The 27270-nt window shown below is 41.9% G+C and overlaps 1 protein-coding gene across 1 annotated transcript; it reads left to right on the forward strand.

Moving 5' to 3' along the window:
* Positions 1-1011: 1011 nt before the first annotated feature.
* radil2a (Ras association and DIL domains 2a) lies at positions 1012-26123 on the forward strand. Its single transcript, XM_066642572.1, has 16 exons — positions 1012-1630; positions 3088-3417; positions 3618-3853; positions 4583-4914; positions 7017-7688; positions 7830-7867; positions 8572-8756; positions 8868-8977; positions 12070-12289; positions 12388-12560; positions 16479-16623; positions 18245-18423; positions 18541-18937; positions 21559-21695; positions 22829-22968; positions 25028-26123. Exons 1-16 carry the CDS (start codon positions 1503-1505, stop codon positions 25125-25127), a joined length of 3522 nt encoding a protein of 1173 aa, XP_066498669.1. The 5' UTR covers positions 1012-1502; the 3' UTR covers positions 25128-26123.
* Positions 26124-27270: the final 1147 nt, after the last annotated feature.

Genomic DNA, 27270 nt, shown 5'->3' on the forward strand with positions numbered 1-27270 from the left:
CAGGGTGTATTCCTGCCTTGCGCCCAATGATTCCAGGTAGGCTCTGGATCCACCGTGACCCTGAACTGGATAAGGGTTACAGATAATGAATGAATGTTCTGTATTCTGAGTGTTCATAATGTACTTATTTGTTGAGATTAACATACAGGAAATAATTGAAAAGGTGCTATATATTTGGCACCAGCCACGTTGTTGTTGTTAGTTTGATTTCCCCTGTCTCTTTAACTGTTTACTGATGTTGAGAATGTGGTTTTTAACCCAGGCTTAGGTGATAAAGCCTATGAGACAGGCCTGAATATGGGCTATAAATTAGTACAGGGTTAAAAGACTTGCAGGTACCAGAATAAGACTACACTTTTAAAGGGTTATAACTATTAAATATATTTTTAACATTAGTTTTTATAATGTAAAAGCAGTTATTAATAGTTATGTTATTAATACGTTGATAGTAATTAATAATCAGTTGTAACACAGATAGACAGGGCAAGGTGAACGACCTGTTGTTTGACATATAGTGAACCTACATCCATCTATATTGTTAAACCTCATATCTTCATCAGTCAGCATGTTGGCTTCATCACATATTTGTTACCTATTATAATACGTTAACTATTTAATGAATGGACCACCAACAGAGTGTTTTTTTTAGACACAGATGATAATGTGGTGGACCCTAACATGTTAAATAACTAAATTCATATTTTCAGGTCTTAGCTTATTTTTTACCTTTACATATTCAATAAGTTCTGTGATACTTTTATTATTAGACGTAAAAATAGGTTAATGTCCCACTTCTTCTGTGGGTGTTTACAGCTTAATTAATAACCATGTAAGAAACACTTTTAATCCATTTAAAAAAAAAAAACATTATGAATTTAATTTTATTGTAAAATGACACCGGCTCGCGGATTCTCCTAATGTCCAATTGGCTTCACCGCGGTCTGTAAACGGCGTCACCCCTCCACTGTGACGTCACGGCCGCTGCCCGCTATTGGCGCAGTTTGAGTGAGTTTTTAAACGGAGTTCACGCGCTGGAGCTCGAGCGCACGGTCTATTGGTCCAACGTAAAAGCTACAAATTCACGTCTCGGATTAAACCAGTCTTGTTTCGTCGTTACGGACCCTATATTAATTTTTACGCGGTTTGTCCTGGTCTGCGTGGTCTGAAGCTGCAGGATTCGCCGACGTTTGTGGTCATTTCTGTACAGGAGTCGTCGGTGAAGGAAGGAAAGGAGCTGTTTGTTCAGCGATGTGACTGGGGTTTTAACAGGTGGCAAACTCCCTGAGGAAATGGAGAGGACTCCAGGAGTTGAGAAGCGCTGTGGCGGGACGGAGTAGACGGAGGAGCTCGGAAGAAGCTGCTCTAACGGTTGTGTTTAACGGATAATGTAGAGAACACGCAGGGTCGTCTAGGGGCAGCTTACTTTTTACGTTATACGGAGTTGTGTACTGGAGTTTAGTCAGGTGGAGAGTAAGGAGAGGGTGTATCCCGTCGTGAGGAAAATGATCTCGGAGGAGCGTAGTAACGAGTTGACCAAACAAGCCCTCGGCTTTCCCGTTGGGTTATTGATCCGCTCCCCGAAGAAGAGCCTCGCCAAGCTGGGGAGAAAGTCCAGCAATGGATCCCTACAGTGAGTATTCCCTCGGGATAGAAGTGCCCTTCTCTGACTACAATAACTCCTATTTATCACCATGTTACAGTAAGGTATATGTTTTAAGAACAAGAGCCTGTATTATTTTGGTGGGAGTGCGTGTTGCGTTGGTTCTACTGGATCAGACACAGAAGTGCTGCTAGAGGTTATAAACAACTTGCTCACTCTGGCCACACACAGTGGAACACACTAACACCACCACGTTAGTGTCACTGCAGCACTGAGAATGACCTGCCACCAAATTATACCTGCTCTATGTTGGTGTATATACTTGTGATACTGAATTAAAAATGTGAAACATCTGAAAATGTTTTTTAAAAGGCAACAAAACCGGTAAAGTTATGTAATGCTACAAAACAATAAATTAAGCTCACTGGGAACAGGTCAGTGACGTGGGTTTCATAAGAAACATCTTGGAGAGCCTTATTCACTAATATAGCATGATTTCTATAGTGATTTTCCAGGCCCTGAAATGGCACATAATTAAAAACAGGAAAGTTCCTGTGGTGGAAATCACTTCACAGGCTCAGAAACACTTGTTTGTGAACAAAGTTCTTCGCTGCGTTCACCAATGCAAGTTAAAACTCAATCATGGAATCCCTATGTAAACAGGACCCAGGAACACTACCATCTTCTCTGGGCCTGAGCTCATTTAAGAGGGACTGAGGAGAATTGGAAATGTTTCCCATGGTCCTACAAGTCAAACACTGGAATAAATTTTATGAATGCTGCATTCTCTGGGCTAAAGAGAAGAGAGTTGTAAGCGTACTGTTCAAAAGCCAGTATTAACTATGGTATGGGAGTGCATTAGCGCACGTCTGTGCAGGCACCGTTAATGCTGAATGATATTGTAACATGTTAGGGGTTCGTGCCAACATCCAGACCTTATCTTTGTCTTGGAAGGCCTTGCTTATTTTGTGAGGACTAGGATCATTCACATTCTGTGTGGATTACAACAGTATTGTCCCATGGTAAAATAGAGGTGCTACATTACTGAAAACCTTTGGAACATTGTGAAATTTAAAATTTTACATCAGTTGGTCTCCTCAGTTCCCAAAAGTGTTGTTAAAAGAAAGGTGATATAACTCATTGGCAAACATTTAGAATATATATATGTCTCTAACATCAGATTAATATTCAATTCAATATGGGCATTCATTAAAGGATACATTTTCTGTTTTTCAACTTCTTCAAATATGTCTTGGTACGGCACATCATTGCATTCTGTTTTTATTTACTCTTGGCACAGCGTGCAAAGTGCTCTTTCATAAGGTCTGCTCATGAGTCCAAAGGATCTTTCTTTGCTTCACTGTCTATGGAATGCTTTTAAAAGAATACTGTCCTTATTGTCTCGTAGATGGGCATTGAGCAGATGAGCATAGGTGCAGCTCATTTTAAAGGTTATTCCCCTCTTTCCGCTTCTCTCCCTCACTTAGGTCCAATGCATCTGATATCACCACTCAGTCCACGGAGAGCACAGGCGTCAGGCAGCCAGCCAAAAGTAAGATCCGTCGCCACAATAACAGACTGGCCACCGTGTTTAATCGGAGTCCTCTCTTGCGGGATAATCGGCAAGACCAAGGCACCAGAAACCAGTCAAGAGATCTGCAGGTATCCGATGACCCCTCTGAGCTGTCAAGCCAACTCTCTGCCCCAGGGATCCTTAAAATATTCGGGAGTGACATCTGCCAAGGGACCAATTATAAGAGTGTGCTAGCTACAACACGGTCCAGTGCAAAAGATCTGGTTAAAGAGGCCCTTGAGAGGTGAGTGTGTCTGGCCTTTTGTACGTAGTAATGAGAACATCTCTCTGTTTTATATTTGTAAAAGCTTATCATTTTTATTCTTGGTTGTGACTAACTCTACGTCTGGTGCTTTAGCTCGGCTAATGACTAAGTCTGAATTTTGCTACTTCCTTGAATCAGAATGTGGAATATATGAGTTGACTTCTGCTGGTGCTTTACAGATACTGCCTGGAGATGGAAGATCCCGAGGCGTATGTGTTATGTGATGTGATTGGCCAAACGGGGGCAGACCACCAGTGGAAAACAGAGTGCCTTCGAATTGTTGGAGACAATGAGAAGCCTCTAATGCTCCAGTCACTTTGGAAGCCCAAAGAAGGATTCTCTAGAAGGTTTGAGATCCAGAAAAGAACAAGCGTTGAAGAACGTAGTGCCAAAGACAGAGACACGATCACTGCAGGTAGGAGTTAATTTTAAGGTTTATGTTGATGAATATTACTATCCAGTTTAACATCTTTTGAAAGGATAAAGAAAGATCACATTGGTCAGTTATAGGTGTGTTTTATTGGAACGGTCCCATCCGCCCTCTTGCTGGGTTTTTTGATTGTGCTGAAACACCTCCTGCATGTGAAGCCCTCGCTTGTTTTTCTTTCCATATGAGCACGTTTCCTCTAGCACTCTGGAGAATGTGTGACACTGTTGACTTTGGAACAGGGCTTTGGGCTTTCTCAGGGTTCCCTGGTGGAGACTTGGCCCTGCCCATGCCTTCTTGGTGCAGAACAATGTGGACAGACGCCCACTTCCACAGCTGATAACGCCCAGAGATCTGCTGGTTGTGAAAGCTTGGTCTCTGAACATTCCACAGTGTTTAACAGCCCTGGAACTAGCCGAATGGTGTTTGTGTTACATCAGACCCATGCAGCCATGGGTGGTATTAAATGCTAGTAACAACTGGATTTCCTGCACTTGTCTCACTCATTCTTCATCTTAACTGTGAAAGAGTGTATTAGCCTGGAATACTGTTCACTAAAGAGAGATAGAGGCATTTTCGTGGATAACTGCATTGCTTTAAAATCAATTAGGAGTGTTAATCAGGAAAAAAAAGCATGGCTGAATAAAAAAACACAAATAATCCCAGTGTCTTCAGTGTCATATAAAGCCCTCACCTCTTCGATCTGTTATTTCTCAGGCCTCAACTCCCAAGTCCGAAAGCTGCAGAAAGTACGTTCCCGGGTCACCTCCCTCTTTGTCGACGGGAGCAATGGGGAGATGGACAGCTTCGGCATCTGGAGAAGCCTGAGTGATATGGACGTCTCCGCTATGGGCAAAGAAGCCTGCAAGGTCCATAAAGCAGTGACCCTTCAGGAAGACCTGGAAGCTGAGGCTGATGCAGAGACCCACTGTCTCAGCACCGAGAAAGAAGAGACGGAAAGCAGCGATGACAATACAACACAGTACTCTATACATCCGCCATTTGATTACCCATATTTCCTTCTGCTGCAGGGCTACAGCCAAAGACAGGTAAGTCTGTTTTGTCAGCCTTATTTACATGTTACTATAGTATTTGCTAAGCCCCAGTCCTGGAAACTCAAATCTATTTTTATTCTTGTCTTTTTATTGATTATATTAGAAAGCCTTTCAAGTTCTAGATCAGACAGGGGGAAATGCAAGACACTAGGAGATTGCCTTTCTAATTGGTTTACCAAGCATTAATCAGCGGTCCCACAAGGTCAGTGAAGGTGTTTCGGCTTACTCAACACCACAAACTGTCTGCAAGTTTGCTCCACCATGTAAACTGCACGGTAAAGCTTTTAATTGAGCTTAATCAGGTGAAGAGAATCCTGCAGTTTTGGGCTACCACACTGTAGTGTGTAAGGCTTGTGGAGCTGAGCTGGGGGAGGGTGCTTCCTGCTGGCTTATCCCATGTTGGAGTAGATTGGAGCTGACAGGCAGCCGCGATGGGGAAAGGTGATCTCTGGGCCTCTGGGTTTGACTTGTCACTAATAGTTGGGAAGAACAGCTTGAACCAATACCACTGCTGCCAGCAATACCAAGTTGTCTTCTGGCAGAACTTGTTAGCGGGACTTTCTGTACACATTAGGTCTCACGCTGAGATCTATCAGCTTAAAAGCTTTAGAACACAAAAAGCATGTGCGCAAACATGTTTTGTTCCCACCGTAATGATAGACAGTACTCTTGTACTTGCACTAACAGTCTAACAGTATCTAACAGTCGCGTTTAAAAAATATATACTATGTTTTTAACCACATGTTCTTTACTGTTGATTAGAATCTTAAATTTGATTAATTTGTTTCCAGAATGTTGTTTATTTTTAAATAAAGTCTAAAACAACAGCCTCTGACTTGCCAAGCCCATTTCCAGGAGCAGGAAACTGCTGCTGCTCTGTTTATTCTTGATTGTGAATGCTGCTGAGTGTGCAGGGTAGTGTGCTGGTGTGTGAATTTGGGTGTGTTTGTGAGAGTCTGAGTGAGGTTATGTGCTATACACAACCTGTGGTTTCGACAGCCACTTCAACTCCACTTTAAAACAGTGCACGTTGTTAATAGCGTATGTTTACACTGACCCAATATAATAGTCTTTGCATTTGGATCCTTCTCATTATCAGTTAGTGCTTCATTCTTTGAAGAAAAAGCTATAAAGTGCATGAATTTTTCTGTTTTTCTTTTTTTGATCGTGTGTGAGAGTATTGTCTGAAAGTTGATGAAACTGTAAACAGGAATTAACATTCCAGAGGTATGAAACCACACTCAGTGCTGTAATTTACACAGGTAGATATCTGTACTTACACTGAGGTCAGCTAAGGTTGGACCAAGCTATAATCAGCTCTCATTCATTCTCCTGTAATGTAGGATCTTTCTTTCTTTCTTTCTTTCTTTCTTTCTTTTTCTCTTTCTTTCTTTCTTTTTCTTTCTTTCTTTCTTTCTTTCTTTTTCTCTTTCTTTCTTTCTTTCTTTTTCTCTTTCTTTCTTTCTTTCTTTCTTTTTCTCTTTCTTTCTTTTTTTCTTTTTTTCTTTTTTTTTTCTCTTTCTTTTTTTCTTTTTTTCTTTTTTTTTTCTCTTTCTTTTTCTCTTTTTTTCTTTTTTTTTTCTCTTTCTTTTTCTTTCTTTTTTTCTTTCTTTCTTTTTTCTTTCTTTTTTTCTTTCTTTCTTTTTTTCTTTTTTTCTTTTTTTTTCTCTTTCTTTTTCTCTTTTTTTCTTTTTATTTCTCTTTCTTTTTCTTTCTTTCTTTCTTTTTCTCTTTTTTTTCTCTCTTTCTTTCTTTTTCGTTCTTATTATTGGTCTTTTATTTACTATTGTTACTTTTCAGTTTCTTCGTCTCAGTTGGCTGGTAAGCGAATGTTTCCTTTGGTTACTGAGTTTGATGATTAACTTTTGGTTTAGTAAATATGTAATGCATGTACCACAGGTTCCTCTATTTTTTTATTTTTTTATTGGTTTCCTGAGTTTAGAACATAAGTAATTTGCATAAAGGAAAAACAAAATCAAACAAATTAATCAGTATCACAGTGGCTGCTGCTGGCTTATTAAAGTTATGTCCAGTCTCTTGAAGTGTCCCCTGAAGTAATTTTTGTTTAAAAGTGTCTTGTTCCTGTTTCTTTGCAGGACTTTGTGATCTATTTGATGAGCGGGAACAGCTGCATGTTTGGTTGCTTCAGTGATCATAGTAAGGATATGGAACAATTGAAGGTGGATGTGTTACTGTATGCCCCTGATGTGCTACCTCAGCACTGCTGTGTGCGACGTCTGGATGCTCCAAGCCCTACTTCTGAGAGTAGCAGGAGGACACTTACTTTACTGCAACCTCTTCACGGAGCAGCCGTCACTCACAACGGTGTTCAATTAAAGGGTGAGGCTGAGCTTTTCCCAGGAGATTTGGTGGGCTTGGGTCAGCACTACCTCTTCATGTTCAAAGACCCCACAGCCCCTGATGCTCAGAAGATGCCCTCCTGGATAGCTACTCTGCATCCACCAGCTGAACCCTCACTTTGTAAAACATGTGGTTCTCCTCTGACAAAGCATAGAGCCAACAGGAAAGTAACAGCTCACTGGAGAGACCTGGAGGGCAGAGTGCTCTATCTTACCTACCAGTTACACCAAGAAGACCAGGTTCTGGAGAAGATTCTCATGATGGGGGACGCAAGAGGAGAGGAACCCAAGCTAATTCCAGCTTTTTTGCTCTGTTTGTGCATCCAAAATTCAGCTGCCAACTTCGAAATGGTGCATTTTCGCAAGTTGTTATTGCAAATCGCCAACCAAATCCAGCTCACCATGTGGGTAAGTTAGAATTCAAAGCGTAAAGCATCTTTAAACATATGATTCTTAGCTCTAACCACATTTAAAGCATAGTCTTTTAACTGTTAATCATTTGCCACATTTTGAGACAAACAGTTTGTTTATTTTTCTGTTCCTTCACAGGAAAACACAAAAGAGCTTGCAGCACTTCAACCAGAATCGTGAGAACCTGTTTGATTATTTCACTTGACCCTAAAGTAGCATTAATGATCCTTATTAGTAACAGAAATAATGAGTCACTAGAGTGTCATCACTTCTGAAACCAATCCTCTGAGCACAAACAAAAACATGCCCCGGACCTTTTGGCCATTGAATATTGTAGTAATAAATCAGTCTGCCACCTTAGAACGATGAGTGGTGAGATAACGTAATGTTAACAGTTTTTATCAGACATTTTGTGTGGCTACATTTCCCTCCAGATTGGCGCTAAGTTCAAAAGGCAGGAAGCTCAGTGGATAGAAAGAATTTCAATGTGTTTAGGATTTGAACTTCCTTTGATTCAGTGTGCTTTTTTTTTATGTTAATTAGAGACAAATACAGAAACAATATTTATTTTATATCTACTTGTATCTACTTTAATATGTATGGAAATGAATGCAAACACAGCACACGTCTTCCCTCTTGTCTTTTTGGCACAGTGCTGTGAACCGATTGATAGATAAGTTCGGAATTCTTAATCTACACCAACAAACACCATGCCTTATATATTTATTTTGATGCAGCAATGAGTAAATGCTCCTATACTGTCATAGAGTTAAATAGAAGGAAATGAAATGTGCTCTACACCACACAACAGTGTGATATAAGTGGTTTACTGCTTGTATGTCTAGCCTGAAGATCTAACAACGTTCTTTCTGTTCTGCAGAGGTTCTGATGATAGACAACCAGAGCCAGAGGAGGTGCATCTGCTAAGCATGGCTGAACTCATCCCAGGCCTGCAGCCACTGGTGCTGTGGATGTCCAATTCCATTGAACTGCTACATTTCATCCAGCATGAAGTACCCCTGCTGCTACCATGGACACAGCAGGATGAGAAAGATCAGGGCAAAGGTGCTCGCATCTATTTACTACTGTTTACAGTTGTGTACTTACAACATCGTGATTAGAGTTTTATAATTTAAACACATTTGTGTTTTGTGTTTTTCTTCTTTTCCCCCACAGAATTAACTTCTCAGATCCTCTCTACACGCAATGCGAGTGAGGAGGCCATGACTGTCTTAGAGGAAGTCATCATGTTTACTTTTCAGCAGACTGTCTATTACCTTACAAAAGTAAGCTCCTATCTATCACACACACACGCAGTTACGCACAGAACCACTGCTTGAGTTTAGTGCCGGTAAATCCTAAACTTATTGTCAAATCAGATACTAATGGTTTGGTCGAGCGCAGCCCTACATGTGAAGATCTGATAGTATATAGTAGCTGCTGTGTGCAGAATATCAGAAACAGGACATCTAAGTGTAAACACCATTCTTTTCTTTCGATAAGCATGTCAGAGAAGTCATAACGAGGCAAGGGAAACACAGATTTGCCTGTTGAAAGCTGTTTGACACAGTGTGAGGTTATTTGTCCCTTCTTTCTTTCCATGGAATTGAAAAAATAAATATATATTTGGAATTTCCCCAAAATCTGGCTTTGATCCTTTCGTGGTAGTCCTGTTGTATCACAGACTGTTACCTATTTGTAGTTTAATGACAACAAAGAAAATTTCACTTTAGGAACTTTATTTACGGTATATTATCGTAATTCAAGTAAGAAAAATCTGTAATTTTCAATTCAGTAAACAGTCTGTTACTAAGAAACAATTAAATACCGCATTAGTGCAATAATGGAGATAAAAAGAATGTGTTTGGAAACTGTCTAGTAACTGTTTTCCTTACTTACTCACTCACTAAATAGTAATCACCTGGAAAACTTAGTGGCATTTTGGTGTTTTTCCTACGTTAAGTCCCTTCGTTAGATTTGCTTATAAGCAGATATTACACTGATCATAAATGTATATATAATGCTGCCTCTTATGCGACATTTAGCTACAGACCAAAACATTCTGCAGTGGAATATGACGAGCCCTGGTTGCTACTGAACCTTGTTATTATTGTGAGGAAGTCTGATTTGAAGATTTGGCAGAGCTCTAGGTGTTGACACTACAATATTTACCGCTCTGTTTGTGCCTTGCCGTGTCGAGAGTTAAAACAGGGTTCTCAAATATCCATTATGTGTGTGAGCGAACACGTCAGCCTGGTCTGTCCTGAGTGGTGAGGCGTGTAGCACGGAGACAGTGTAAGCGGGTGGAGAGACCTCACACCTGCTGTGAGCAGGAAGGACAGAGTGACCCAGCAGTTGCCTGCTGTTGAGTTCATGGGGAAGCAGCTGTGGCTTTTGAATGTGGAGCCGGAATGGTGCCCTGAGCCTACAGTCTGTTTCCTGTTCAGGAAAAGGGGAGTTGTCGTCACCAGACAGCCCGTTTAGAGATATGGGCACAGCTATTTTGTCTAAGGAGTATAGATTAGAGTATAAATGCAGGTTTTGTGCTTTCAGATATTTGTCTTTATGTATGCAGTGTTTAATATTTATTGGTGCTGAGTTAAAGCAGTTACGCATTAACACAATGAAAGGATTATGATAATATTTTCCTCGTAAAAGACACATAAAATGTCATATTCTCACAAAACACATACTCTTAAAGACATGTGCTTCCACTGAAGATATTTCAGTCACATGCTTAGGACATATTTTAAGCACTTCAACTTTTTCACTTCTCTTTTTATGTAAACGGAAAAGGAATATGTCACTTCCCAGGTTTGAATTGTGTAGCTATTGTGATTTCGATGATGGTGCTTGAAGAGTCATTTAAAAACTTTGCAGGTCTTGTCTCAGTAATTCCTTCCCTCTGTTGACCCGAGTGACAAAGGTAGTGATGTCATGGTCCTGGACAAAAGCAGTGGAATGTGTCAGCGAAGGAGAAGTGATTTGGGCTGAGACCTTTTGTCCAGGATAGATTACTCATTGACCTCTTATGACTTCAGTGCAACCAGAGGAATGGCAGAGGAATTCCTAGAAGTCACATCACTTTTAAAAATGTCTGTGTGTAAAAGAGGTTCCTAAATGCTGTGTTTTTAATCTGAATTGTCAAAAGGATTTGGATTTTTCCAGCTGTGTTCCCATCACTTAAATAGATTTTATTTAATGACATTAACATTTTTGGGTAGGTGTTAGAAATGCCTGAATTTGGAACAGCTCAGACTCTTGGGTTTTGCTGTAGGTCAGATCACAATGTGCTACAGCCATGTGTTAAAACACAGGACATGTTTGCTGTCTGTTTGCTTTGAAATCTCTCATTAGCAGGAACCTTGATAACTGCACATAGTTTAAAATATACTTATTACTATATGAGTCCTATAACAGTCCTTTCTGTTTATTTTCATAATCTCTAAAGCAGTATAAATAGGTATGAATGTTATCTGTTCAATATAAAATGTAGTAATTGAGCCAATGGGACATGTAAGTGTGGCTGTGAGTCACATCTTATCTCACTAATTCCCAAAACTCTAAGTAAGTGTATAACAATGGACTGTTTCAGCTGAGACATTTTCGATAGCCCATTCCCAGACTTTTTTTTGTTATTCTTCCTGTGGGCTCAGGCAGAACGTACAGGATCTACACCACTGTATCTCACTGGACTGCTGAGAGTGTTCCAAATATCTGATAACTGCAGACACAGCTACTTTGTCTCTTATTCTGCTTGTACACTTCTCTTTGGCTGTTCAGGGTTCTTTTTGTATGCTTACATTTTACTGTTGAAATTTCTGTTGGAGGGTGGCATGGTGGTGTCGCAGTCACACAGCTCCGCTCCAGTTGACTGTCTGTGTGGTGTGTTCTCTCTGTGTCTGCGTGGGTTTCCTCCGGGTGACTGTCTGTGAGGAGTGTGGTGTGTTCTCCCTGTGTCTGCGTGGGTTTCCTCCGGGTGACTGTCTGTGAGGAGTGTGGTGTGTTCTCCATGTGTCTGCGTGGGTTTCCTCCGGGTGACTGTCTGTGAGGAGTGTGGTGTGTTCTCCATGTGTCTGCGTGGGTTTCCTCTGGGCTCTGGACCCACCGCGAACCTGAACTGGATAAGGGTTACAGACAATGAATGAACAAATGAATTTCTGTTGGTCCATTAGTCATGAAATTTCCACACAGTGTGAAAGACAGCTACTCAAACGACATAGTAAACTAATAATCAAAAAAAAATACATTGGATACATTGTTTTCTTTGGATGGTGACTATCTATATACTGAGACAAGTACCAGTAAAAGTTTGTGTTTTCCTACAACACAAATGTGTTTATAGCCTAAAATGGCTGCCGTGTTCCTCTCTTCATAGAGTTTGTATGCGGTATTGCCAGGACTTCTGGACAGCAACCCTTTTTCTGAGAGTGGACAACTGCGTATGCCTGATGGTGTCAGCAACATCCTGGATGTTTTGAAGGAGGCACTACAGCTACTTAACACCTTCCAGGTGCACACGGACATATCCTCGCAGCTCTTGGCGTATTTGTTCTTCTTTACCAATGCCTCTCTTTTCAACATACTTATGGAAAGAGGTGAGCACTACTTACACGTTTTCTTTTGTTCCAGCAAATAAATGACTTCTTATATATTTGAAAATAATTGTGTCCAATGTCAATTTGACTTTTTAAAGGCTCAGGTGGAGGGTTCTACCAGTGGTCGAGAGGGGTACAGATTCGAGCCAACCTTGATTTGCTGATGGATTGGACCCAGAGCATAGGACTTGGTGACCTGGCTGCTGAATTCTTTCAGAAGCTCTCATCAGCAGTCAATCTGCTGGCCACCCCTAAAGAGACTTTACTACAGGTAGGTCTAGTATAATACGCTTTGGGGCTTTTGCTTCCAATGAATGGCAAATGGACTCACACATTGTGAGTGTAGTATTTGCGCAAAGCAAATATGTCTGTCCTAAATCACTTGATAAACCTATCGATCTGGTTTTTAGAAGTTGTTTTTGAAAGAGGTTTTTGTATTCAGTAGGTATTTGCACTGGATCACAGAATGCTATGTTTGTGTGTGTCAGCAATTTTTTTTTTTTTTTTTTTTTTTTTTTTTTTTTGTGGCTGGTGGACCTTATGCAGTAAGGTTTAGTTTTATATCCATCCATTATCTGTAACCCTTATCCAGTTCAGGGTCACGGTGGGTCCAGAGTCTACCTGGAATCATTGGGCGCAAGGCGGGAATACACCCTGGAGGGGGCGCCAGTCCTTCACAGGGAGACACACACTCACACCTACGGACACTTTTTGAGTCGCCAATCCACCTACAAATGTGTGTTTTTGGACTGTGGGAGGAAACTGGAGCACCCGGAGGAAACCCACGCAGACACAGGGAGAACACACCACACTCCTCACAGACAGTCATCTGGAGGAAACCCATGCAGACACAGGGAGAACACACCACACTCCTCACAGACAGTCACCTGGAGGAAACCCATGCAGACACAGGGAGAACACACCACACTCCTCACAGACAGTCACCCGGAGTGGGAACAAACCCACAACCTTCAGGACCTTGGAGCTGTGTGACTGCACACTACACTACTGCTGCGCCACCGTGCTGCCCTTATTTTTAGATTTTGTATATAATATATAATCTTGACAAACCATTGCAAAGTCCTTGAGGCTGCTCATAAATTACATCATGCCTTGGGCAGCACTCAAGAATTATGTTGCACCAACAAAGGGGCTGGCTTAAGGTGTCATGTTAGGTCTAATGTGACAGAGTCCTAATCTGATAACATATTTCTTTCCTTATGACTGTTGTAGGTCCTTTGTTCACTTCAGGACAGCCTCATATATGCTGAAAGAGCCAAAACTAAGAGTCAACAGTCTGTTTAAGTTGACGTCATCAAACGAAACTCCAGCAGGCATGCTGTGGCATGTTGTGTATATAGTTCCACTTGAAAAGCTGAATCAAGATGTTTTGGGTGATGTAATTACACCTGAACATTTCTGACTCGTTTGAACCACCTCTCATTCGTTTCTTAAATAAACCAAAGGGGTGACGAAATCCCTGTAAATTAACAACAGAGGAGATTTATACTTTTAACAGTAATACTAAACATGTTAATCCTGTTTGAAGCCTGTTATTCCTTCTGTAATCCACTCAAAGGCACACACTTGTTTAGGTATATTGCTTGATGAATACTGTTTTCAATTTTACTCCATTTATCTGCCTCTACATTATACAGACCACAATATAAGAATCTCGCTGTAGCTTTTATCTATCCATTTTATGATCCAACTATCCATCGCCCCCTCGACGCATCCTCTGCTGTGAGAGTTTATAGGGCTTGTCCAATAGCGGCATTATTTTTCCTGGAATGAAATATCACCTTAAGGAATGGGTATAGCTCAAGATTAATAAGACTGTGCTCTGTAAAGCAGATCACCTGCCAACCGCATTAAGAACAAAGCAGGAACACAGAAGCTCATATTGAGAGAGTAAAAGTAAGAGAGCTTTGGCTCATTAAATGTAAACCCATTAAAATATCACACCCAGGAGTGACACTGGTATTTTTAGCCCTTTCTGTCTCTCCTTCACTGTCAGCCAGGGAGGGGCTATAAAATGAGCTCATGTGACACTGATCTTGTAGAGTTCTTTGTGTACTTCCTTGTGCAGTTCCTCATGTAGTTCCTCATGTTCTTATGCGGACCACACGCTGGACGTTTTTTGTGACTCATCACCACCTGATGATCCACTCCTCAGCCTCAGGATTGGGGGGAAAACACACATCAAGAACTTCAGTGCAGTATCTAAATTGAGTTGTGTTTCTTTAGATTTTATGCACAAAACAGCCAAGTTTTTAGCTCATAATTTTATTTATGTTTGATAATGTACATTAATGTGTGAAAGTCCACTTTTTCTCTGTTACCACAGTTTCTAATTACCACTCAAAACTACCATTAATAACATCTTTAATTATTCAGTGTCATAAATGTAGAAAACTTTTACATGGACCTAAATCATGAGCGGAGATGTCCTCTTGTTGCTCAGAGATGAACTCTTTTTATCCGATGGTTGTTAGACATCTTGTTTTCTCTAGATCTGTTAAGATTTTTTTAAATCTGATTTTCAGATTTTCAATTTATCAACTTTTTCAAATAAATTATCTTGAATCTAATCCCTTCAGAAAAATTAATTCATTCATTATCTGTAACCCTTATACAGTTCAGGGTCGCGGTGGGTCCAGAGCCTACCTGGAATCATTGGGCGCAAGGCAGGAATACACCCTGGAGGGGGCACCAGTCCTTCACAGGGCAACACACACACTCACTCACACGGACACTTTTAAGTCGCCAATCCACCTACCAACGTGTGTTTTTGGACTGTGGGAGGAAACCCACGCGGACACAGGGAGAACACACCACACTCCTCACAGACAGTCATCCGGAGGAAACCCACGCAGACACAGGGAGAACACACCACACTCCTCACAGACAGTCACCCGGAGCGGGAATTGAACCCACAACCTCCAGGTCCCTGGAGCTGTGTGACTGCGACACCTACCTGCTGCGCCACCGTGTCGCCCAGAAAAATAAAATGAAATATGAATAACCTGCTTAATGGCTATTTTTACTGGAAATGTTTCCCAATTTAGAGACATTTCCAACTTATGTGATCCAACACAGCACAAATATGTTTGTTACTCACCTATGGAGCAGTCATGAGCCCGTTTATTTTTCCACTCATTTACAGACACTGGAATTTCATAAAAGACCTCAGACTGGTTTGCAGCATGTAAACAGACCAGAGAGCTAGGAAACAGCTTCTGAATTTAATAATAAGTGTTTTTTTGATTCCAGTCGTGAACTACGCCTTTAAAAGAAGTGGGACAATCGCTAGGAAGATTTCAACTGTTCCACCCATGGCAAAATGGCACAGTTTTGTGGTTTTGGAAGAAGCCAGCAGTGCTCTTATACTGACTTATACTTTCCCCCTTTCTCGGTCTGTCATTTCTGGGCCTGCTTTGCTCAGTCTATTAGTGCTCTGTTTTTGGCATTGCTGAGGTTTAACTATGACTTTTGTAGGCACTAATCAAAACTGCACTTGAATCAGCACAACACCATAGGCTGCTCACTGTTGTCCGGTGTAAGCATTTCACATAAACAGTTGTTGGAACTAGTAGTTATAAAGCTCATAAACACACTGGAGATACACATGAAAGTGTTTTGGGAGAGAGAGAGGTTGTGTTTAAAAAGCTCCCTCCCACCAGCCTCCCCCTCTCTGCGTACAGCTGTACCGTAAGGGAGTTTTCCTCAGAGGACCTCTGGCTGATGAGCTGGCATGCAGGGGCAACTTGAAGTTCCTCCCAGAACGGTTCTGCTTCTCTGATTAAGTGGCCCAGTCCAAACTGTGTTTCTGTTTGATTAGAGCTCTAAACACACCCAAAGTATTTTGTTCATGGCCACATTTTAGTTTTTGTGCAATGGTAACTTGTCATGTGACCCATGAAAAGAGGCTGGTTGATTACAGATGTGTTAGGAGACTGCTTAAATTTACAATACATCAAAAACATACTGAGATATATTAAGTATAAAGAATTATTTATTGTTATCTGTCTCTTTTTTGCTTGGCAGGTTGTATGTGATTTTGTTTTGCCAAAAATAACCTGAGAGGACAATGAGAACTTTTTTTTCTCATTGTTGTTGGTGAGAGTTTTGTATTTTAAGTTGTATGTATGTCATTTACATCACACTGTTTATCTTTCTGTTTGTGTAGGCGTCCTGGCCATATCTTAGAGCTGAGTTTGCACATCTCAATCCAGCACAGCTTCATCACATGTTGAGGGAATACAATGCTGGCAGGGCATGTCCCTCTGGCTGGACCCCATCTCCAGAGGAAGCAGAAGCTGCTTTTCAAACATGTGAGTAAAGAAATAATGCATCAAGGTTTTAATCAGTTTTCCACCTTTGGCACATCTTTGCCATGACCTGCCTCCAGCAGTTGGTTTTTAATTATTGCTTATTATTTTTTCTTTTATAGCATTCACATCAATATCAGCTTATATATTCATTCACTCATTATCTGTAACCCTTATCCAGTTCAGGGTCGCGGTGGGTCCAGAGCCTACCCGGAATCATTGGGCGCAAGGCAGGAATACACCCTGGAGGGGGCGCCAGTCCTTCACAGGGCAACACGCACTCACACCTACGGACACATTTGAGTCGCCAATCCACCTACCAACTTGTGTTTTTGGACCGTGGGAGGAAACCGGAGCACCCGGAGGAAACCCACACAGACACAGGGAGAACACACCACACTCCTCACAGACAGTCACCCGGAGGAAACCCACACAGACATAGGGAGAACACACCACACTCCTCACAGACAGTCACCCGGAGGAAACCCACACAGACATAGGGAGAACACACCACACTCCTCACAAACAGTCACCCGGAGGAAACCCACACAGACATAGGGAGAACACACCACACTCCTCACAAACAGTCATCCGGAGGATACCCACACAGACACAGGGAGAACACACCACACTCCTCACAGACAGTCACCAGTAGGAAACCCACGCAGACACAGGGAGAACACACCACACTCCTCACAGACAGTCACCCGGAGGAAACCCACGCAGACACAGGGAGAACACACCACACTCCTCACAGACAGTCACCCGGAGGAAACCCACGCAGACACAGGGAAAACACACCACACTCCTCACAGACAGTCACCCGGAGGAAACCCACGCAGACACAGGGAGAACACACCACACTCCTCACAGACAGTCACCCGGAGGAAACCCACGCAGACACAGGGAAAACACACCACACTCCTCACAGACAGTCACCAGGAGGAAACCCACGCAGACACAGGGAGAACACACCACACTCCTCACAGACCGTCACCTGGAGGAAACCCACGCAGACACAGGGAGAACACACTACACTCCTCACAGACAGTCACCCGGAGGAAACCCACGCAGACACAGGGAGAACACACCACACTCCTCACAGACAGTCACCCGGAGGAAACCCATGCAGACACAGGGAGAACACACCACACTCCTCATATATATATTTGTTTGTTTGTTTATTTATTAAGGGAAAATCAACTTTAGAGTGTATTCACCTCCTCAGCCCAAAGCACAAACACAAGTTTAAATGAAGCAAAACCTACCCAGAGCAAGGAAGTAAGTGTACTAAGCAAAAATGCCATAACAGCTAAAAAATGTAGCTTCTGCATATTTGCTTCTTACTTCTGGGCTGTCTCTTAAAGGGTGAGTCATGAGTCTGTCACTTAAACAGGTGGTCAAATCTATTTTGACCAAAGCATGTCACACAGGTTTCATTGAGAACCCAGGGAACTGTGTAAAATTGTGGAAAAGAGGTCAATTATTTCATCATAAAGGGCTTAGACATAGAAACTGACTCTTAGCCAATGTGAATAATGCGTTCTGTACTTTTAGCTCCAGTTGGTTCTCATTAGCAATATTTTGACACACACACGCTAATATACCTAATGTGTTCTTTTAGCTGAAATCCTGGAGAGTTTCGACAACCATCCTCCACTCATCCTTCCCAACAACGTTTTTCACTTGGAGCTCGGGAAACCCATCACAGAGCCAGGTTTCTTCCCCCAGCTGCAAAATTTACAGGAGTTCATCGCGACACTTCCCACCAGCCAGACACACAATGAACTACAACCTCTAAAGGTGCCTTTCTCCTGGTTCACTCTGCCTATCTATCCATCTGCTTCCTTTTCCCTGTATTTGGTGCTAATTTTTGTAGATCAGTGTGATAAATAAATTTTGTATGCTTTTTTCGATTAGGACACCAGCAGTGAGTTAATGGGGGATTCACACTCAGTATCTTCCCTGTCTGGGACAGAGCCACAGTACCACGTTTCTTATCTATCCTCTGCTAGAGCATTTCATCTTTGTTCTGAAGCAGAAGAACAGCAACGGTTGTCTGCATCGCCCTGCCATGTTAAGGGGTCTCATGGTGATCTGAGCTCATGTGAAGCAGTATTGGCTCAAAAGCTGAAGAACCTGGAGCTCCAGAGTAATCTGCCAGGTGAAACAGACAGGGGCTACCACAAAACCCTGGCCTTGGACCCCTCCTGCTTGCTCACACCACCCAACACACCTCAGGGCCTTGAGCTAACTGAGTTGGAGGCCAGCCTGCAGGAGGAAGCAGTACAGCATTTGGCACTGCAACACAAGAAAGGTAATCCGTTCTCTGCTGTGTTTTGAGCAGACATGCTGTAGGGAAAACAGGTTCTTGTCTGAAGTACTAGACTTGCTCCTGCAGTCAGTAAAGTTTCCACATTGATTTCTTACGGCCATGGACTATAGCCTGAGGGATGTGGCTAGTCAAAGATGTTCTCAACACATAGTTGAGTTAACAGTTAATGTGAATGATATGGATTAATCTGCAACACTCACTATAGCTCGCTTTTCATTTTCCTTTGGAGCTAAGGAAATGCCTAAGTCATGTACGCCCTGTGGGGTGTTCCACAAGTTCAAAGGATGGGCCATTTCCTCCCCAGGTCTATTGTTTTTGGAAGCCAAAGTGCTGAAGTCATGTGCGGGCCAAAGGGTGGACATGAAAGTGCTGCTTTGTGTTCTCTGGCTCTGATTTGGTCTTATGATTGAGGAGGGAGAGGGTGTAAGGAAAGTCCAATTAGCTCTTATCACCACAGGTTGAACTCCCTGTGACTCAGTTAAAACAAGAATGTAATTTGTTCATTTTCTTAAATCGCTATTAAAGGAACTCTACATGGTATTTGTCCCTAAAAATGCAGCTTCAAAATCATTGTGATGTTTCACTGTCCTGGAATAAGGAGAACAGACACTCTGTCATTGCTACTCTGGGCCCTGCACTACAGGAACTGCACTAGGCCATGCTGTTGTAGCACATGCAGGATAAATGCTTGGCATTCTCTAGAGACTCATGCTGCCAACAAGACTATGGTACTTACACAAATGCAGTCCCCCCATGATGTGGTATCAATTTGTTTATATTTACAAAATATACCCAAAAAAAATTGAATTAAAGCCAAATAAAAGTTCAAAAGAATCTTTACTGGATATGGAATAAATGTATTCATAGGGTATTTTTGGCTTAAAGGCTAAGCACCACTTAATGGACCTCCATGAATATTTCACATTATTGTAGTTAATGACATATATAAGTATGAATTAAAATGAAAATAGCAGCTTAATTTGCTTTAAAACTGACAATTTTATTAAATTGATGGAAAAACCCGAGCTCGCTACGGAAATTCTTGAACGCGACCGTGACGTCACTGGTGGACAACAGCTGAACAACGCCGCGGTAAAACACCGTTATGACTGACTGTTATGACAGTATCTAGCTAAATAACCAACATTATTCATGACAATAGCCTAGCAATAAGCTAAACTCAAATGTAGAGGTACCGTTATTCTTGTAAATGTGATTGAAGTCGAACTCGAATTCATCCGACACTATAAACCTCCGTAATGCAGCTACGTAGCCGAGTATAATCTGAGCCACCGAGTTTAGCGAGTCAAGCTAACGTTAACTAACACCAACTAAAACAGGCGAAGTGAGTGTCCTTACCCTGTTTACCTCCATGTTACAGAGGCTCTTGAACACCTTTCGTTGGTGTCCTTACATGCCCATATTGTTGGAAAAGCGCCAGTGAAATGAGCTACAGATAACGGAGTGAGCGGATGGTCCTTTCCAAAGTGTCCGTTTTAAAGTTGACAAATTTGTGCACAGATGTCCCACTGTACATTGAATGATTGCAGCCAAAAACAACACACCTTTTCGTCATTTTGCATTAAATTAACTTCTAGAGTTGTTGTCCACCATCTACGTCACAGGCAAGACACCTATTAGAGTTTCCGAACACCGTTGGTGGGGGGGGGGGGTATTTTAAACCTTAGTCCTTGAATTAGTAAGAAATAACATGTTTCTGACTGTCAATAAACACAAGTTAGGAACTCAAACTCCACTGTATTTATTTGTTTGACATTTTCATAGAGCTGGTGCCTAACCTTTAACGCCCCTCCAGATTAATGCATGGATCAGTATCCTCCCAAAATGGATTTCTGCTCAAATTGAACACTGCCATTACCCTTGTAATTCATTATTGAAATGCTCTCTATAACAAATAAACACTCACTAGAAATCCTCATATGGAGTGAGTCTGAATCCCCTATTCTAATCAACAAGACTCCAGTTTAACCACCCATGTTTTCCCTGCTAATGCGTCACACTATTTTGGTAGCTGGGCTAATCCTATAATCTGGAGCAAGAATTACAGCGAGGTAGTGATGTCAGGAGAGAAAAGAGTGGTGGATAAAGCGTCATGGGAATTTACAGTTGGGTAGCTGGATGGAATCTTAATCGGGACTGGCATTGTTTGGGGTACTGATCTGGGGTGTGAACAGTTTAGGGGGATGGGGGTGTTACTGTTTCTGTTGGGATGGGGGTAACATCAGAAGAGCAGCAGACCATGCAGAGATATAGCACACTGAAGACCCCCTGTGGTCCTGCAGTCCTGGTGTAGCATGGAAATCAATGCTTATGATTAAGATTCAGTTATTAAATGGTTATTCTGTCAGTACAATAACTTGTCACTTACAGCTTAAATGCTTAATGTAATACAAACAAAAACTGTCCACAAATATATACTGAAGATGAAGATGAGTGTGCAAGCAATAACAAGCAATCTTGTGCAAACATTTGTTTAATAAAATAAAAAGGATGTTGACAAGTACATGGTTTATTATAACAAAAACTACACAAAGAACTGGTGCGATGACTGAGCTTTTGCCTGTGTTTTGTTTCCGCTGTAGGGAATGATCCTGTGGTAGCTACAGATCAGAGGGATGAGAGAAAACAAGAGGATGATGAGGATGAGAGGGATGAAGTGTTCACCATAGAGTTATTCAAAGGACCACATGGCCTTGGCCTGGCACTGGTGGATGGACTGGTGAGGACTGTCTCTTAATTTGACTTCAACCCTTCTGATCTGATCTAGCAGAATATGCAGTTTTCACTCTTTTTCTGGCTGCAGTCTTCATTATGGCCTTAAATCGTGGTTTACAGTTGGGTTTATGCTCACGTCCTTCTTCCAGGGGCCACAAGTTCTTATTAATGGGGGTATAACTTTGAAGTTGTGAGCATACTCTACCTACCTCATACACTTGAGATTTAAAGGTCTTGTTATGCTTCCTAGTGCTCAGCTGAATACTGCTTTGTCACTAAGATGGATCTAATTAAGAGCAGATGTAAATAAATCACAGATGATAAAGGAAACCATTGCCTAAGCTTGTTTTTATTTTTTATTTATAGCTCAGTATAACTTCAATTGCTATTTTTATATAAGGCTTGTCAGCAGTACAGTCAATGCGGACGGAACAGTGTGTTAATCCAGTGTGAACTGCAGTGTCTCACTGCATGACCTATCTTAAACGTTCCAAAAGCAGGCCAGTCAGCAGCTGTTGTCTTAAATATAATTGCAGCCTGTTTGAGCTCGTACAGTGAGAGTGCATTTGGAGACAATAAAGGTGCATTGTTTAGTTCCCCTGCTGTGTTTGGCTCTCTAAAATGTTCAAGGTTGCTGATTGAGGCACTTGGTATGGAGGCAGGAGTGGAGGGGTGTCAGGTTTTACTGGAAATGTCTCAGCAGGAGGTAAATTGCTTTGCTTTGGCCTAGCCAAGGCTTTTTTGAACACATTAATGATGGCGGTATTGTAATCACACCTGAAAGTGAAGTGACCCCAAACCTTTCTCAGAACCTCTAAGTCTTCTGGGAGGACTATGAGGAATATGAAGTGGACAGTGAGGTGGTACGGGTGCATTCTGCTGGTGCACTTCATGTGAAACTATGCTTTGTCATTAAAAGGACAATAAAACTATGTTGTCTTTGAGTGACTCATCAAATTTGTTCTCTGAAGCATGTGACGGTGCATTGTTTGTGCGGATTCTTTGCTTTTATTCATTTCCTTTCCTGTTCAGTTATGTTACCTAAGGGCAGTTGTGCACAGTAGCAGGAACAAATGAGATGTGTTTTGACTTCCTGTGTATTGATTGTTACTGAGTGTTTGTGTGCTCTGTTTGTAGAAAACTCCACTGAGGATGAGTGGTATTTATGTAAAGTCTGTGGTGCCAGATTCACCTGCTGCCCAGTGCCACAGACTCAGGTTGGGTGACCGTATCCTCGCTGTAAATGGAGTCAGTCTAGTGGGCATGGACTATCATACGTGAGTATACCATTTCAGACTCAAACAGCCTATCTCCAGGCTTACAGAACAACAACTACAGTACGATGCAGGATAACTGATATAGTAGTTGTTGGCTTGTCATGTTCAAATAAGAAGTACAGTGGAACCTCTACTAACGAACGCCTCTACTAACAAACTTTCCAAGACATAAACTGGGCATTTGAATATTTTTTGCCTCCACCAATGAACCACGATTCTAGAAACGAACCCGAGCCTCCCCCGAGCCGGCGGCTGGAAATGGCCACTGACCCCAATAGGCGAGTCTCCCAGCGTCCAGACTTGAGTGAGCTTTTAAGATTAGCACATTGTAGCTTTAGCAATTTAGCATTAGTGTAAATAGCAGACATCGAAATTCGTGCTAAGTTAAACCGTATCTACGCTTCGTCTCCCCACATTCACCGCCTACTCTCCGTTATTCCCCCCACCACCCACCTCCCGTCATACAGCCAGTGCCTGTGTTACTCCTCCAGCCAGTCGTCACGTCTTCAAGGTAGCGATGTGTAACCACTTACAACTTTATTATTTCTTTTTTATTACTGTTACCACCGTATTTCTCTTTTATTTTTAGTAACGCTACATGTATTTTTTTTTACTAATTTGAGAGTGTTGTAAACATATATCAGTGCAAAAAGGGTGACTTTTGGGGGGGGGGGCTAGAACACATTAATTGCTTTTCCATTATTTTAAATGGGGAAAATTGACTGGAGAAACGAACTTTTCCACTTACGAACCGGGTCACGGAACGGATCAAGTTCGTAGGTAGAGGTTCCACTGTAGCTTGTATCTGGCCTGAGACCAGTGGCAGGGCACTTACATACATGCATGGTAACGTTTTACCCAGAGGAGCTGTTTGAGTGAATGCAAACATCTGTAACATTTGTCCCAGACATTATAGTACCCTAGGGCCCTAGTACAAAGTCGGGAATATCGGAATGAACATGTGTGAATACAGCTGCTAATGTTCCAGAGAAGCATGCTCTGATCTACTGCACGCACAGCTCAGGGATCACCCCATGCCTAAAGCATGCAGAACATCTCCAGCTGCAAGAATGCATCTGATGCTGAAAATCCCCTGCTAGAGTGGTGACCATACTGTAACTCTCTCTTCATCTGCCTTCCTTTTAAAACCATAAACTCCCTTCAGTGAGTTCAGAGCTCTGCTGTTAGAGTTCTCTCTTATTCAAAAAATAAAATCAGCTCATATCACGTCTGTCCTTCATCAGCTCCACTGGCTCCCCGTCTCGCTCTGTATTCAGTTTAAAATTCTCCTGCTCACATTTAAATCTCTGTACCTACCTTTCTTACCGTTTACACCCCTAGTGTCCTGCAAGATCATCGAGGTCCTCTGAGAGCGGCCTTTTTTCAGTACCCAAATTCAGATTAGTTAAAGCTGGTGGTAGATCAGTCAGTGTTACGGCACCAACGCTCTGGAAATCTCTACAACAAAGTCTTTGCCTCTGCTCTTCGTTTTCTCTCAGTATTTCTGCACTCCTCTGCTCATAAGTGTCCCCCTCCCCCCACTCCTCCTTGTGTAAAACGACATTGGGTGTTAGAAAGGCGCTATATAAATGTAACATTAAGTATTTTTCACATATGCACTTCCAGGAAAACTCTGGTGAGTCAAGTCCAGAGATTTTCCGGTGTGGTCCTTTTAGACACAATAATAATAATACAGTCTACATCTCACATTTTGGTAAATTTGGAAGAGTTTTAAAGCATTGATATGGTCTCAGGTGGTCTCCATTATTGCTTCATACCAACAACCAGAGATGGAGCAAAATATGGCTGCTTTAGAGGTCCTTGTAATCTGGCTTTGGACAACTATTAGTTTAAATTGAACAGATGACAGAACCTGTGACAAAACATGTGAGACACTGTCCTTCTGGCCAGTCCCTTGGTCCAGATAAAAGCATAAAGTAGGAAGTCTGAGGTTTCACAGATGAGATCTGGCAGGCGTTCCTGGCACTGTAGCTCAGTTACCACAGTCCAGACCCAAAATAACCCTCTCATGCTCTGCTTCCCTCTCTGTCTGTCACAGTGGTAGGGAGATCATCCGGACGTCAGGAGATTCTCTCAGATTGCTGGTGGCCAAAACCGAAGCAAAAGCCTGTGGCAGGAGCTCTATCACCACATGCTGAAGTAGCAGAAGACGGAGAACGTCTGCCTCGTTATCAGCCCTGGGCTTTGGGACAAACCAGAGATTTGATTTCATGTTGCTGGTTTGAAATCTTCAGACACGGGCACAGTCCTAACGTTTGTTTCTAAACCAAAGGGAGAAAAAAAAGCACTCACTTTCCCTAAAAAAATCTTTTTTTGAAAGGTTTTCATTTGAGGCAGATTTCTCACTATTGATCATACAGCAACAGATTAGTCACATCCACCAAAGATATTTTGTATTATTCCTAAAGACGGAACGGGCTGAGTTCAGATTCCTTCCCACTGCTGAATCTTCAGTCCCATCTCTCACCAAAATGACTTTTGAAACCAACGTTTACTGCAGGTTTTATTTCAATTCAATGCTCAGCTGTCATCTGCATGAATTGCAGTGTGGTTCTGGTTTGTTGTAAAATAGTCGTGGTCACGACTCTCCAGCTTTGGCCTATTTCAGCCTCAGCACTGGTTTGTATTGGGAAGGAAAGGACGGGTGTTTTTACCCTATAATTACCAAACTATTGCAGAATCTATACACCAAATGTTACAGTGAATATCAATGAGTAATAACTTTTTTTGGTAAATATATATATACACAAACATCTTATTATTTTAAACAGTGTTCTTATATTTTTGTTTATGTTCTAGTGTCAGGGTGTGTGCAGTCTTTTACACAAAGGGCCAGTGTAGATAGAGATTTTAAACAACCAGAATGACACCTGATTGGACTGGAATCCTGCAACTAAACCAGTCCTTTGTGGATAAGAATGGACACCTCGATTCAAGTAAGAGTAACTCCAAAGGATCTCTTTATTGGTTACATTGACTATTTTACAAATGTGTATTAGTGACTCCTGACCACCATTATATGGTTTATAAGGACGTGGTGTTTTCCCTCTATGCCAGAGAAACAGTGTTATGTCAATGTTAAATATATTAAGAATATTTTGTTATATTTATATTGTATTCTGTGTGATATTGTACATGGGAAATAAATAATTTACATTTTGTTTTTATGAAAATTATATTGATATTTATAAGACATTGATATAAATATGGGCGGCACGGTGGTGCAGCAGGTAGGTGTCGAAGTCACACAGCTCCAGGGGCCTGGAGGTTGTGGGTTCGATTCCCGCTCCAGGTGACTGTCTGTGAGGAGTGTGGTGTGTTCTTCCTGTGTCTGCGTGGGTTTCCTCTGAGTGACTGTCTGTGGAGTGTGGTGTGTTCTCCCTGTGTCCGCGTGGGTTTCCTCTGGGTGACTGTCTGTGAGGAGTGTGGTGTGTTCTCTCTGTGTCTGTGTGGGTTTCCTCCGGGTGACTGTCTGTGAGGAGTGTGGTGTGTTCTTCCTGTGTCCGCGTGGGTTTCCTCCGGGTGCTCCGGTTTCCTCCCACAGTCCAAAAACACAAGTTGGTAGGTGGATTGGCGACTCAAAGGTGTCCGTAGGGGTGTGTGTTGCCCTGTGAAGGACTGGCGCCCCCTCCAGGGTGTATTCCCTCCTTGCGCCCAATGATTCCAGGTAGGCTCTGGACCCACCGTGACCCTGAACTGGATAAGGGTTACAGATTATGAATAAATGAGGTCTGTGGTACACACCAGAAACTAAGGGTGAAGTAGTTGCCTTCTATTACAAATGTCCTATGGTAATGATACACTGGTCTTGAGAAACAAAGTGCTATAATATATTTAGCATGGCAAAATACTTGTCTGAGTTTTATAGCTCAGTATAAATTTAGGTTTCTAACTGAGACTTCTGCAGGATGTTGCCTCTGCAATAAGTGACCAGCAGCCATCATTTTGCGCAAGCCTGAGATTTTATTTTTTTATTTTTTTTTTTTAACAAGACCTTGTGGTTATAGTGGAGTAAACATCCAGGCTGTGTCCAACAGGCTCTAAATGTGGAGGGTACTCACTGAATACTCAAAACAAACAGCCTGTAAGACCACCTAAGACCAAAATATATGAAGAAAGCTGAATGTGAGGCTGATTTTTTTCTGTGTAAAACTGTTTGTTCATGTTGCAATAGATTTTAACCACAAACTTGCTCAGCACCTTGGAACACACTGCTTTGTTTTAATCTCAGCGAGGCTGTTAGCGTCTAAGATGTCCATTCAGCAAATTATAGTGAGCTGC

This window comes from Hoplias malabaricus, chromosome 13 (assembly GCF_029633855.1).
Source record: "Hoplias malabaricus isolate fHopMal1 chromosome 13, fHopMal1.hap1, whole genome shotgun sequence".
Classification (NCBI taxonomy): domain Eukaryota; kingdom Metazoa; phylum Chordata; class Actinopteri; order Characiformes; family Erythrinidae; genus Hoplias; species Hoplias malabaricus.